This window comes from Harmonia axyridis, chromosome 4, assembly GCF_914767665.1.
Source record: "Harmonia axyridis chromosome 4, icHarAxyr1.1, whole genome shotgun sequence".
NCBI classification, from domain to species: Eukaryota; Metazoa; Arthropoda; class Insecta; order Coleoptera; family Coccinellidae; genus Harmonia; species Harmonia axyridis.
This window is the reverse complement of record NC_059504.1, coordinates 35407760-35421173: the sequence shown is the minus strand read 5'-3', so window position 1 is coordinate 35421173 and position 13414 is coordinate 35407760. Positions and strand designations below refer to the sequence as shown.

At 33.8% G+C, this 13414-nt stretch overlaps 1 protein-coding gene across 1 annotated transcript in view; it reads right to left on the bottom strand.

The window, feature by feature from the left end:
- LOC123679356 (probable nuclear hormone receptor HR38) overlaps positions 1-12571 on the bottom strand; it is a 130749-nt gene extending 118178 nt beyond the window's left edge. Inside the window, exon 1 of the mRNA XM_045616931.1 lies at positions 11783-12571. Coding sequence (XP_045472887.1) covers positions 11783-11912 — 130 coding nt within the window. The 5' untranslated portion in view covers positions 11913-12571. The remainder of the gene's footprint in view (positions 1-11782) is intronic.
- Positions 12572-13414: the final 843 nt, after the last annotated feature.

Below are 13414 nucleotides of genomic sequence, written 5' to 3'. Positions count from 1 at the left end.
ATAGTTGTTCCTCAACTATGAATGACTAAATAATAAATACTAAAAAAAATCAAGAACAGAAAATCTGCTTCGTGATGTTTGATCGCTGCATAAATTTGATGTTCTCTAGAGTTTTAATTGAGGTTTGTTTTTACAGAATTACTCTCATGATTATCGTTTTCATTTATAGTGTGATTTAGAATTTCGGTTATTTTTTGTTATAATCACCATCAATTTTTATTTGAGTTTGTTATTTCAAAAATCACATTACGGAAGTGATCTGGCCTAAATCACAAAATTTGTGTGCCATGACCAACTTATTATTATTATTATTTGAACTGGGGTCGTTGTGGCTCGGTAAGCCTTCCGGGAACTGAGACCATGTAGATCTTTCGTTCTCTACCCTACTCATTCATGGAAACCCAAGAAGGTCGTCAATGGCGTTGATAAAATTGACAACCTTCTAAGGGGCCTTGGCCGTCACCTCACGGGTATCCAGGACCGGCTTCCCACATGAATGGTTCTTAGGCCAGCCAGCTCCAGATACTTATATACCATGTGTTCAGCTGTTTCTGATTCACAGAGCCCGCAAATCTCATCTGCTGACTTTCCCATACGATACGAATGATGTTTGCATCGACAGTGCTCCGTCAGCAGTCCCACCATCACCCGAAGCTCAGCTCGTGACAGCTTCAAGAGCTTTCTGGCATAGGTAGGTCAAATCATCACGAATTTATTGGCCTAAGTAAGTCCAGGAGTGTTTGTTCAATGGCCAGTGTGTCATACTGTTATTCAACTCCCATTGCTGGACCGCTATGTTATATTAGTATTTTTCTATCCCACAGAAAGGCTCAGGTCCAGCAGGTGTTAACCTTGAGACACTTTTTGCAAGTTCATCGGTCTTTTCGTTTCCCTCAATACCACAGTGCCCTGGTACCCATAGTAGAGTTGCCAGTTGCTTTATGGTGTTACGGCACTCCTAGGTCAACAGAGACCCATGGCAGTACGATTCCACGGATCTCAGCATGGTCTGGTAGTCCGTAGTGATGTAGACATGCGCCCCCTTGAGGTTCATTTTAAGACACTCCTGAGCGCAAACGTAAACAGCCAGTATCTCGGTCTGTAAAATAGAGGGCTCACTTCCCAGGGTTTTAAAGATCCTCAGTTAAGGTCCATATACTCCAATACCGGTATCTCTCGCTGATTTTGATCCATCGGAGAACCATATGGATGACTTTGTCCAAACGCTTTACGAAACTTATTGCCCTAGGACGGTCTGTTATGATCGTTTCAAAGGACGCGGACGTTTCAAAATCGAAAATTATCATGACCAACTAATCAAGATATATTTATTTTTGAGTTCCATAACTCTTGTTTCCTTCACATTCGTCCCATAAATATTTTTCGTTAATTACTGCAGTTTATTTCATTTTCTCAGAAATGACGTATTTATAATAATTTACGAATTTTCTACTTATCCGTTGTACATATAACTTTATTCATATTCTTCTGTGCTTTATCAACAGAACTCTAGAAAATTCAAGCAAAATATGGGACAAAAATGAGAAAAGTTCTGATGTGAAGTCTGAGCGTTCGTTATTAAGGAACCAATGTAATCTCTAAGGACTCAACTGGTGCCCTAATGAACGAGCTCTCAGAAGCTCTTTACTGCATGTTGTTTTATTTGGGAAACATGTTTGAAATTATATTCAATACCCACCTGAAGAAGTATTCGTATGACGAAACAATATTTGAGAATTACATTTGAACGAAGTAGAAATATTCAAAGAGAGCCTATACCTAATACTATTTGAGATGAATATCTGTGAAGTTTTGATTCGAACAATCGAAAAAAATCTGGTTTTGAATATATAAAAAAATTGTTTATATTGAGCGAGGTTAGTTTTTTGAACACGAGAAAAAAATCGGTTATAATTAAGTATACGATGGCAAGGTGGTTCACTTTCAAAGATTCGATAAAAGTGGTTTGTTATTCGGTGACAATGATTCAACTGCCTACATAGCTCCGAATTAAAAGAGATCTGAACTTGTTCAATGACTGAAAGAGGCGAGAAAATTTTTTATTCGAATTTTATGAGTATATTCTATGTGACCATATGCTGTAAAGGCATTTAGATAATGTTGGTATGACCTCATATATATTTTGTTGAACGTAGTATATGTATATCAAACATTCTTTTTGAATTCTTGTTAATACGTATACAATATAAAATCTGCGGCTTACCTACCAGATACGTAAGTTCTTAATATTTGATAATTTCCAATATTCATCCATAACAACTTGTAAATCAATTAATGCATCAAACGAAACCAATAATTATTACATTAAAAATAGCAACTACGATATTTATTCAAAGAATTCGTTTCCAATTCTTTTTCCGAATATGTCAATTTTACTTTTGAATTCATATGTAAAATATCCATTTCAGAATTCATGCAAACTTTTATGCATCATCAGAGAAAATTCAAGAAGAATATCAGCAAAAAATTCGATATTTTAGTGACAACAGATAAAATAACTATTTCAATCTTCTGCTGAGTTGATTGCCTCACCACAACCATATAAAATTGATGTAGAATATCAATTGTAAAATTCATGCAACCTTTTCTGCATCACCAGAGAAAATTCAGTAAAAATATCGGCCAATAATTCGATATTTCAGTGACAACCTATTAAATAAAAATTTCATTCTTCTTGCATCATCAGAACCGTATAAAATTCTAGTAGAATGTTATGTGTGTAAATGTTTAATATCAATCACAAGCTTGATTCAGAATTTAATGTTCATTACGGTTTCAGAAGAATAGAAAATTCGAATAAAATATCAGAAAACGAAAATAATAATAGCTTCGTTACACATTAGATTCTTCAGATTTCACATTTTTAATAATTAATCTAAAGAAGCTACTGTGTAGAGAAAAAATTATAAATTAAAGGTTTAAAAGTGGAAATATATCATATAAATATATAATATTTAAAATGAAATTTTATCGAGTAAAGATCGAGTCAATCCAATAGTTCTAATATTTTCGCAACAATGACATCATAATGAACTAAATGTCGTTGAACATATTACAAAAAGTTATGTGGTCTCCGAGGTGGACTCTAATAGCCAAAAAAAGAAAAAAGAAAATTTTTTGGAATGTGTTCCTCTTTGTGCATTCCTCGAACAATATTTTCCAGTTCATTATCTGTTCGTCGCACATCTTCAAATCACATTTAAGCTCTGTGTTTGTTGTGAAAAAATGGAATGAATTTTCAATTTCCATTTTGCTGAAACTAATTTTGTGAAACACATCATGAATACGAGTGAAATAAACAATGATGGCCTTATAAAACATAAAAAATTATTCAACATTCCATTCATACCAACGTTAGTTCCACAGTTAGTTTTCTCCAAGTCATTCAAGCTATTTTCTAGCAATGTTCTCATGGGGATAGCGAAAGAATTCCTAGGATCTCTAGCCGCAACTCTCTTCCTCATGTATTATAATCACATGCATGTAATATAAATAATGAACATGTGATAGACTTTTTGGCAGATATGTTGTGTGTTGTTCCTCTGATCTCGTGCTTACTTTTTTACCGTTCACGTGGGAATGAATGACTTGTCGCTATTAGACATAAACTTAGTCACTCTCATTGAATGCGCGAAGTGAAAATTGTAAGTGTTCTACTCAACACATTCAAACAGATGAGTACAGGCGGATTAATATAGGCTGGTTGCACAAAAATGAAAAAAAATCTCCTAGGGACGAAATGATTTTTCCACTATTATAGTCTGTTAATAAATTGGTTTGATTGAAGTTAGTACTACTTACTGAGATTGTTTGGGTTATTATTGACAACGGGAAATGAAAATTTACAATTTTGCTTGGAACTGAAGAAAATGTGTTCTTTTTTTAAAATGGTTGTTCTGAGCATTTACCATTTCGCATAAAACCGTTGATGGACACTTGCAATCTTGCAAGCATGGCATTTCCTATTGCCATAAGTAGACTCGTAAGTAGATATCTTCATCATTATAAAATTATTGTCGTTAGCCTCCACAAGAAATATATTTATTTCTGCACAGGCAAAAATATTCGATTTATTAGATTTATAACTAAATTTTTTTCCCTTCAAAAGACTTATGAGTTTTAGAAATTTCGAAATATGCATATTGTGATAAATAATTGACTTCGAAATGGAATATAAGCACCACAAACTTGATGGCGACTTTAATATTTGGCTCTTTTGCATGAAATATGCCAGCATTGTTGTTTCCGATATTGAAGTTGAATTCATTTTTAGGTACCACAATTTGAAACACGCCGAGAAACACGGTGTTTGGTAACGTATCTTAGCATTTGCTGCTTCTTAAATTTCATCTTCTTTGGAATTCATCTTATAATATATTTTTGACAGATGAAAAAGCCTTAGTAACCCAAGGCAAACCGATATTTAATTGAAAGCAAATAAATAACAACCTAAATTCATCAAAAGAAGACTCATTAAAAATCAAATTTTGTAGTGGAAAAGATATAATACACAATTATGCAGGCAAATTGTTTGATTTTGTTCACATCACTTCACTTCAACCCAACCATAACATTCAAATTTGAATAAGATTCGTATACATCAAAAGTGAAAAGTGATTCTGGAAATGAAAATTTTTGGGTTTTTCTAATTGCGAGTACCCTAGAAGCTCAGAGTTGTGTCATATAGCCACTCCACAAACACCAGTGTTAATTGTATAATTTCTCCTTCCAAGTAAGAGACTCTGAAAAACTGAAGCCCAAAATATTATTTTTTTCTAATCTCACAGCGGCATCCCTCCACCTCATAAAGACCGAGATAAACACAGAATTTTTGTATTTTTCATAGAATTTGTCCACATCAGTGGCTTATAGTTCAAAAAACTTATTGAATTTACAAACTTATAACTTTTATGTTCATTCGAATAAACTGACTTGGTTTTGTACATAGTGATCATTGTTTTTTTTGAAAAGTAGATTTGGGAGGATTCGAAAGTACGGTACAATATGTGTTTCATAAGCCAAGGGAGATCAAGAATTGATCATTTGCATAGACCCTCTGAAGGAATTATCAAAATTATTTTTGTATTATTTCGGAAAAGACCTTCTTTGAATCAAAATGGATAGAATTGACCAATTACAGGTATTATTTTGCCAAAGTAATACTACAATAAGATAAGAGGAAATTTCACTGAAATATTAAATTTATCTCGATAAAAAAAGTCGGTTTAACCAGTTCAAGAAAAGATATATAATTAAATGAAAAACCTTACTGATATGACAAAAACACTAGGTACCTATTATGAATCAGTTTATCGAAAATGTCATTTCTATTTGAAATAATATCTTGTGTGAAATCTTTCACCATGTTCCTCACTCATGTCTCCTAAATTTTCAGGAAAACGGTCTAAGTGGCTGTGTATTTTAATACTTATATTGCACCCGAAGGATTTGAAACTATTGAGCATCTTGTTTACCATTTCAACATAGTTTTGATCTTTATGTTGCATAGAAAATATTGTACAACTGCAACAAATGATGACCAAGCTTCTCGTTCAACTAGATTCATTGAATTTATGGCAGGATCCTTAATTAATTGTTTTATTTGTGGGTCGTCAAATATCCCTGCTTTGAGTATTTCTGTACTCAACTGATGCATTTTTACCCCTATATATATATATTCAAAACATGACCCATTCTTATCAAGAGCCTTTACAAATTGCTTCATTGAGCCCAACTTTATATGTAACGGAAGAAGTATGATTTTTTCTCTTTCAACCAAAGCGTCTTTAATTACAATATTTTCTTACCCAATGATGTATTTTGTCCCAACTATACTAGAGGCACAAGAAACACGGATATTTCGTTTATAACCACTTTAGAAAGTTTACCATTTTTGAGTCTACACAAATCATCTATTGCTGTTTGTGATACTTTATCTTCTGCAAGACCAACAGCCAAAGCTATGGTATTATATTCTTTTTTCGGTTTCGTTGAGTGAGCTTGTGGGATTGAGCCATATTTATTCCCATTGTATCTGTATTAATGAATATATAATAATTTTAGAACTCTCATAAATTAATATACTGAATGAAACCAACATAGGTAGATAAATTGATGTATCTAAAAAAGTAGAGCTGATAGAGAAAAACGGATTGCATGTACAGATTCAGCGTCCCAAATATAGTTAAAATCCCAGGCACCAAAATTTTTTTTTGTTGCCTGTGTAATTGTAATACGTTTTTTATTTTCAATTAAATGAAATGTATCTAGATAGCAAGTGATTTTTAGTTGAGTAGCGGAGCACGCAGAGCCTGTATTTTGATAGATATAACGTTAATTCAATGAAAACCTATGTTGACGATAATTCATTAGTCCAACGCATGCAGTGGTTAATAATCTGTGTAATGAGAACAAACACGTGTGAAATGCGGAAAATCAAAATACACATTTCGGAACGTAATTCACGCAATCCGAGATGTGTGGACCGATAAAAGAGGCGACAAATTGAGATTAGAATAGGTCGTAAAAGTTCTCATCATTCTCGACGAGAAACACGTCAATTATGTGGATTTAAAGCTTGAAAATTTCAGTTTGATCTCGGATATTTATCGATGTTGAAAGCAGTTGCACCTGCGATTCGTGATTGGGCGGAAATTCTCGAGATTTATAGTATGTAATTATAGCAGTTATATGAAGAAAATTGCGCGGGTTTCTCGATTTATCGGCAACGGGGAAAAAAGCGCATCAGAAATCATATGGAATGAATATCGGATTGTGGTAAGGAACAATTCTGTTGTCAATCAAGGTACAACTTACAAGGAATATATTGCTGCCGAGAATAATTTTCCCGTTTCAATATGTTGAACATTATAATAGGATACACCTGGCCTTATGTTGTTATAAGAGAAGGAATAACTTGATGTTTCCTTGCAATATTTTATCCCAACTTTTCTAAGCCTCTGTGAGGTTAGGTTAGGTAATGTGGAGGTTATGTTACTTTGTCCTATTGCCAGTTACACCCAACACCGTTTATTGTTTTCCCAACATCGAATGGCTAGATATTCTTCAACACACAAATAGTCCTTTTCCCGGCCATAACTCGGACATCCAATACACAAAGCAAGACAAATAATTAGTAAATAATAGAACAGAGGTCCTCAACTCCCAGCCTCAACCATCGGTGTTCATGAACATTTCAGCTGAACCTTGCAACTTTGTAACACATAGAAGTATTAGTAAATCAAAACAAATGATTTTTTGTACAGTATATGATTTTTATTTGATATGTAATATTTTTCTACTTAGGCCCATCAAAATTTTCACCGGCGAATATAAGCATAATATCCAGACATTATTTGCAAAGAAAACATCACAAGTACCTTAGTAGGTACAAGTAGTATTTATACCACTTTAGTAGGTACTAGTGATCATCCCTACTTTAGTAAGAATTCTTTAGACGATAAAGAGAAGAAGTACAGTGCATCCCATTTTGGGTGAGACAGCTAGGTTTCTCGCTTGTTATTTAAGATAGAGCCTTGCGGTTTTCACGTTCCTGTCCTACTTTTTCGTGAAACTCAAGTTGGTCTAATCAGATTGTGCATAACTGCTTCTGTTCAAAAGATACAGGGTGATTTTGGAAATTGATACTTTTCGGACCCATTCTTTATCTCCGAAGATATTAGAAATAATGCTGAGCTGAAAACTACATTTCTGAACATCCTACCTACATAGTATCATATATCATTTTGAAGGGAAAAAAATAACAAATTCAACGAAGTAATAATACATATGGTGTTCCATTAAAAAAAACATAAGTTTGTGTTGAATCCTCAAAACCATACCCCGAAAAAAAATATTGAGTACGCCACTGGATTCTACGCAGAATTCTGATTCAGACGTAGTTTTCAGCTCAGCATTATTTCTAATAATTTCGGAGATAAATGAGGGGTCCGAAAAGTATCAATTTCCAAAATCGCTCTGTATCTCTTGAACGGAAACAGTTATGCAGAATCTGATTAAACCAACTTGAGTTTCACGAAAAAGTAGGACAGGAACGTGAAAACCGCAAGGCTCTATCTTAAAGAACAAGCGAGAAACCTGACTGTCTCACCCAAAATGGGATGCACAGTACAATCATACTACGCGTAATAGTATATAAAGTATCGAAACGGTAAGGACATTTTACCGATCGAAGACAATAGTTTGGAATAGGATCGCATTGACGACTCCAATTATTGTCTGAAATCGGTAACCTTAACATTCTAGATACTTATAGCGTTTTTTTGCACGATCGACAAACTTTTTACTCAAAATACAAATTATCCAAAAAATTAAAATAGTCATTCTTTGCTTTAATGTCAATTCTGTCTAGGAATACATATAATAGAAGGCGTTGCCTTGGTTATTGATTGTAGATTGTCAAAGTGACAATAATTAACTAAATTTACTTATAATATCATTAAAAATGGGCGATATCGAATCTTCTGCAAAAAAAATTCAAGAAGCCTGGGAAATCGGCTGCTCTGCATTTATTCCCAATAATCGAAACTTGGTTACTAGGGACCTACAAGACTTTCAAGAAAGGGATGCAGGGAGAAGCCAGACGAATCAATGAAGAAGTATTGCTGGCTTATTTCATTCCACGAATTAAAATAATTGAATTCAAATTGTTTGTCAATGATTTCATTATTTCATTGAATATTTAGTCATTATCACTTACCGATCGCTGAACGGTAAGTAATTCATTTACTGTTCAGTTTATCTTAGCAACCAGTAAAAATAATAATCTATCGATCTAGTAACAAACGCGGTAACTGAGTAAAGTGGTTCTATTGTGCAAAAAAATATATTACACTTGACATTTCAGCAAGAAAATAAATGAAATTCCGGCGTTGTCTATCGGAAGAATTTCATATTCCTAATGAATTTTGCTATTAAATGGTACAATATATTTTGGCGAGCTTATAAAATATGATAAGAATCAAAATTATGACTTGTTTGAAGACAGTCAATTGCTCAGTGAATATTTTCATAGCATAAGTACAGACCATGTCGTTCGTCTTTTGTATAAGCACATAAAATACCCAAATGAGCGCCAATCAACTGTTTATTATAAGGAATCTTTGGGGTATTCTTTTTAATGATGTGTGCATTTATACACAAATATTTCAAACATTTGTTTAAAATGAGAAGTTCAGATGCTATTAAAAAAGTTTAAACATACTTACGCTTCGTGCTGAGAAGACCAAATTTCATTCCGATTGATATTATACAAGATATAAATGAAATTTTAATCTCATTCTCCTTTTGCTATTTTATTCGATTTTGCTGTTGGAAACATATGGAACCGAATATATCTATTTCTCAATTTTATAGAATTGTTCATATATACTAGGCGTTAAAATTCGACAGAGTCATATTCCGTGAATATATTTTTGATTTTCCGAATACGCTTTGTATTATAATTCAAATATTTTTCATGTTCTAAGATTTCATTTTTCCGGCTATGGTACTATCGACTGGAAATTTCTGGATACTTCAATTTTTCTGGACATATTATATTGTAATAATGTTTTTTAAGAATTATCTGAGAAAAGCTCTACGTACATTTGTTAATATTATTGTTATTTCTGCAATATCCTCGGCAATATCCAATTATAGCTGATTATAATAGAAGTCTCCCTTGAAAGATAAGTATTTCGAAATTAAAATACAAAATTGCTGATATATAATTATATATAGTCCAACATAAAATCAATATATACCCACAATAAAAATAATTCAAGAATCTAAACGTTGATTTATTTCATTTCAGCCAATCGTCTTAAATTATTGTTTTTTCACATCAATTCATGTCAATATCACCGTGTGTTAATAATTTGTAAGCGTTAATAAAGTTAGATGGAATCATTTTTCATTCCCACAACAAAAGTGTTTAACTGTTATACAGCACGAACACTCCAATGATTTATCTCATTATAGGCATATAATTGTTTCAGACGGTAAGAGTTTAGGAATGATTCCATCTGCATACTAAGTGCCAGAAATAGAGTTCTTGGAAATGTTATGCTACTATCCAGTATTTGAATTGTATTGGAATCTTATGCATCTGAATTATTTACCTTTATGTTCATGTTTAGATGATCACTAGCGATAACAGAAGAAAATGATTTTGATCTTACTCAGAAGTTGATTGTTATCATGTGTGTGAATTTGAAAAAAAACATCAATTCATCTCACTATTAATTTTCTCTAATTCTGTGGCAAATCCGTTCATTCTGACATAACTTGTGGAACAAAATCGTGCGAGAATATCTTAATTTCACACAGATTTCATGATTAAATATCATTATTATATGTAGGTACTCAAAAACTCTCCTGTCTTTTATCTGTCAAATTTGTAAAACATAAAACAGTTCTGACAACCAACAATTTTCGATGCAAAACTTACAAAACGATATTCAAGGAAATATTTCATTATTTTCAATATGAATCCAGTGAATTACAGAAAATATTGTATAATACTTGTACGGAAGGCTCATTCTAACATTCATTCATCCAACTATTCGAAATATATCAATTGCACTTGTATTATAAATACCTATTCCACAATTTTGTGTCCTATCATAGTGAGGTAATCATGTATGAATTATATGAAGATAAATTTCGAATGGATTTATCTATTATTTTTCAACCCTTTCAAACAATGAGTATGCTATTATTAAAAACAAAAAATTTCTTATTTTATAAAAATTTCAGAATATTTCCTATTCAAAATAGAATATTCTGAAAAAAAAATTAACGAAGAGAATCATGTCATCCTTTATATCCTGAACTTAAAGAGATTAACTGATGCTGTTCTTAGTTTTTGATAAGATCAAAATACTTATATCCGTACCCAAATACTTTTGATTCATATAACATTAAAAAGAAAAAACCATTTGAAAAAATCTCGGAAAAAATTGATAACGAATCAAAGAAAGTTTTGCATTGAAGATTGTCGCCGAATTTTCTAGCTGATGTCAGATATTCTAAAAACATTCCTCAGTAGATATTATTAATAAAAAAAAAGATATATATTCAACTGAAGCATTATTCCTCCAGATATGAGGATCTTCTACAATATACAATAATAAAAGTTTCAATATGAATATACTGAATGAAGTCGATATCAAACTGAGCAAGTCGATATAAAAATTAAAAAATATTCCATTTCGGAGCATAAGCACATTTAATATGATGGTCAAATAACATCGTTTTGTCTTGATGAAGAGCAAATAAGGCAGATAACAATTAAACAACAAATAGATCTATTGACATATTCTATAAACATGCGAAAAGAAAAAATTGATAATAATGATGATAACGCTCGTTGTTATTTCAAAAACTTTTATATATAAGTTAAATGAGCTACGATTTCAAGTCACCACTTTTTCATGGATATTTTAAAATAACAGGTACCTAGATTCAATGTTTATATCATTCATTGAACTCTTATGAACTCCTATCTGTTTCTCAAGAATTTCTTACATACTTCGTTTTGAAAGTTTGAACCATTCCGCCGTTTGTTAAAAGTTAAAATGCTGTGATAATATATTTTGAAGCGATGTCACGTCTTAGTTTTTAGTATTCGACGAAAAAGAATAAAAAATATAATAAAAAAAAATAACTGAAAATAAACGTAAAACGAACAACTCCAAGATAACTCCCTTTCCTCATCCTGCACCGATAAGCAAATAATAATAAAAAATAAAATACATACATTTATTATTCGGCAATTGACAAGAATAAACTGCTGAGTTATTGTTGTTGTCGGTGATGTGTTGAGACTGCGACAGTCTATACTGTCGATGTATATCGAGTTGTTTGACAGTGGGTGGGCCTGAACGCATCTCGCAGTCTGTAGAACATGTCAACTTTCCCTCATTCTAACACCCGAAACCCAAAGGACAAATTCGAGCAGTTCAAGGTTGCAACCACCAACCCCGACAGTGCGAAATTTAACGTTTGACAGCCGCCACACTACGAGTCTCTACAAGCGCGCACCACGTGATACCAAAGTTTTCGAAATGCCAAAAACAAGGCCTACTAGGACGGTTCACTGGTTTCGGGGTGGTGTATCAGTTCGACTTAAGGAAAGTGCATGCAACTAAAACGGCACACCTACGGACATCTAGCAGACAACATCGACTACCTGGAGAACCTCCGAAGAGCAAGTCCGTGGGCGATGGCGAGAGCGAGCCTTCCGGTTTTTCCAGGGGAGAATCCACCTCGAAAATCTTGCAAAACCTCATAAGATCAACACTTCAACCCCCAAATCATCGCACCAAAAATAGAAAAAACACTGCCGAAAACACAATTACAGTACCTCTCAGTTTCGGTCACAAGAACTCAAGAAATTGTCACTGGTAACTACGATCGCGCGCTTCAGCTGGTCCTTCGGCTCAACAGCTGATGGTGTTCAGTTACCGCGAGTGGTCGATGTCGGTCCATCTGATCTCAATGAGCGGAACACGCGACTGCTTCTTGGAGCGATCGTCATATGTCTATATCCCTGCTACTCTCAATCCTCTTATTATAAAACCACCGTTCGTTCGCGCTTGTGTGTGACGTCACTCTGCAGTCGTGACGTCACCTGTTGGGTCGATCGTTCTCCCGCATCTACCGCCCGTCCTGTATTGATTGCATCATCGTTGTGACGTAGTTGTGCAGAAACGGTGACGTCACTACGTAGAGAACCTGCGTTTGTGGCGTTAGCGAGGTTGGTTGAGGAGAGCCGTCTGATCGATTGCTCAGAGGATCTAAGAGAATTGAGGGTGTCGAAGGTTAGAAGATGGGCCCTTTGGGTTCTGAAACAGCCGAGAGTGCGGTTATTCGGGTTTTAAAACTTATTGGAGCAAACGTAAGTATCTGAAGAGATGACAGTTGTAGGAAGACTGTTTTCCTCAATAAACCCTTCCTACTCCACCCCCATGTTTCTATACTTTCTGTCGTATTCCTCCATTCTTATTGGATTTCATTCAGATATTGAATAACCCCCAAAATCAACGAAATGTTTTCCAATAATTTTTTCGCCAGTTTTGAATGAGTACAGTTCAGTTCAAAGGGATTCTGAGATACGTACAGTGTTGTAATGTGTTCTGTGTATCTAACCCTAAAATCGAGAAAAGTTAAGATAATCAGAATTGAATGTAATGGTGTAATTTATCGTGATGTGAAAGGTCAAGAGAAGGTAAAAAAGTGCGAATAGGACCAGTGTTTCTTTAAGGTACGTTGGCAGTGACCCCTCCCCCCCCCTTCGGATCTCCTAAATTCAGTAACAGCGTTCTAGTTCACGAACTAAAAAATTCTCATGTTCAAAGTCTGAAGTGACGAATGAGGAAGCAATTTCTTC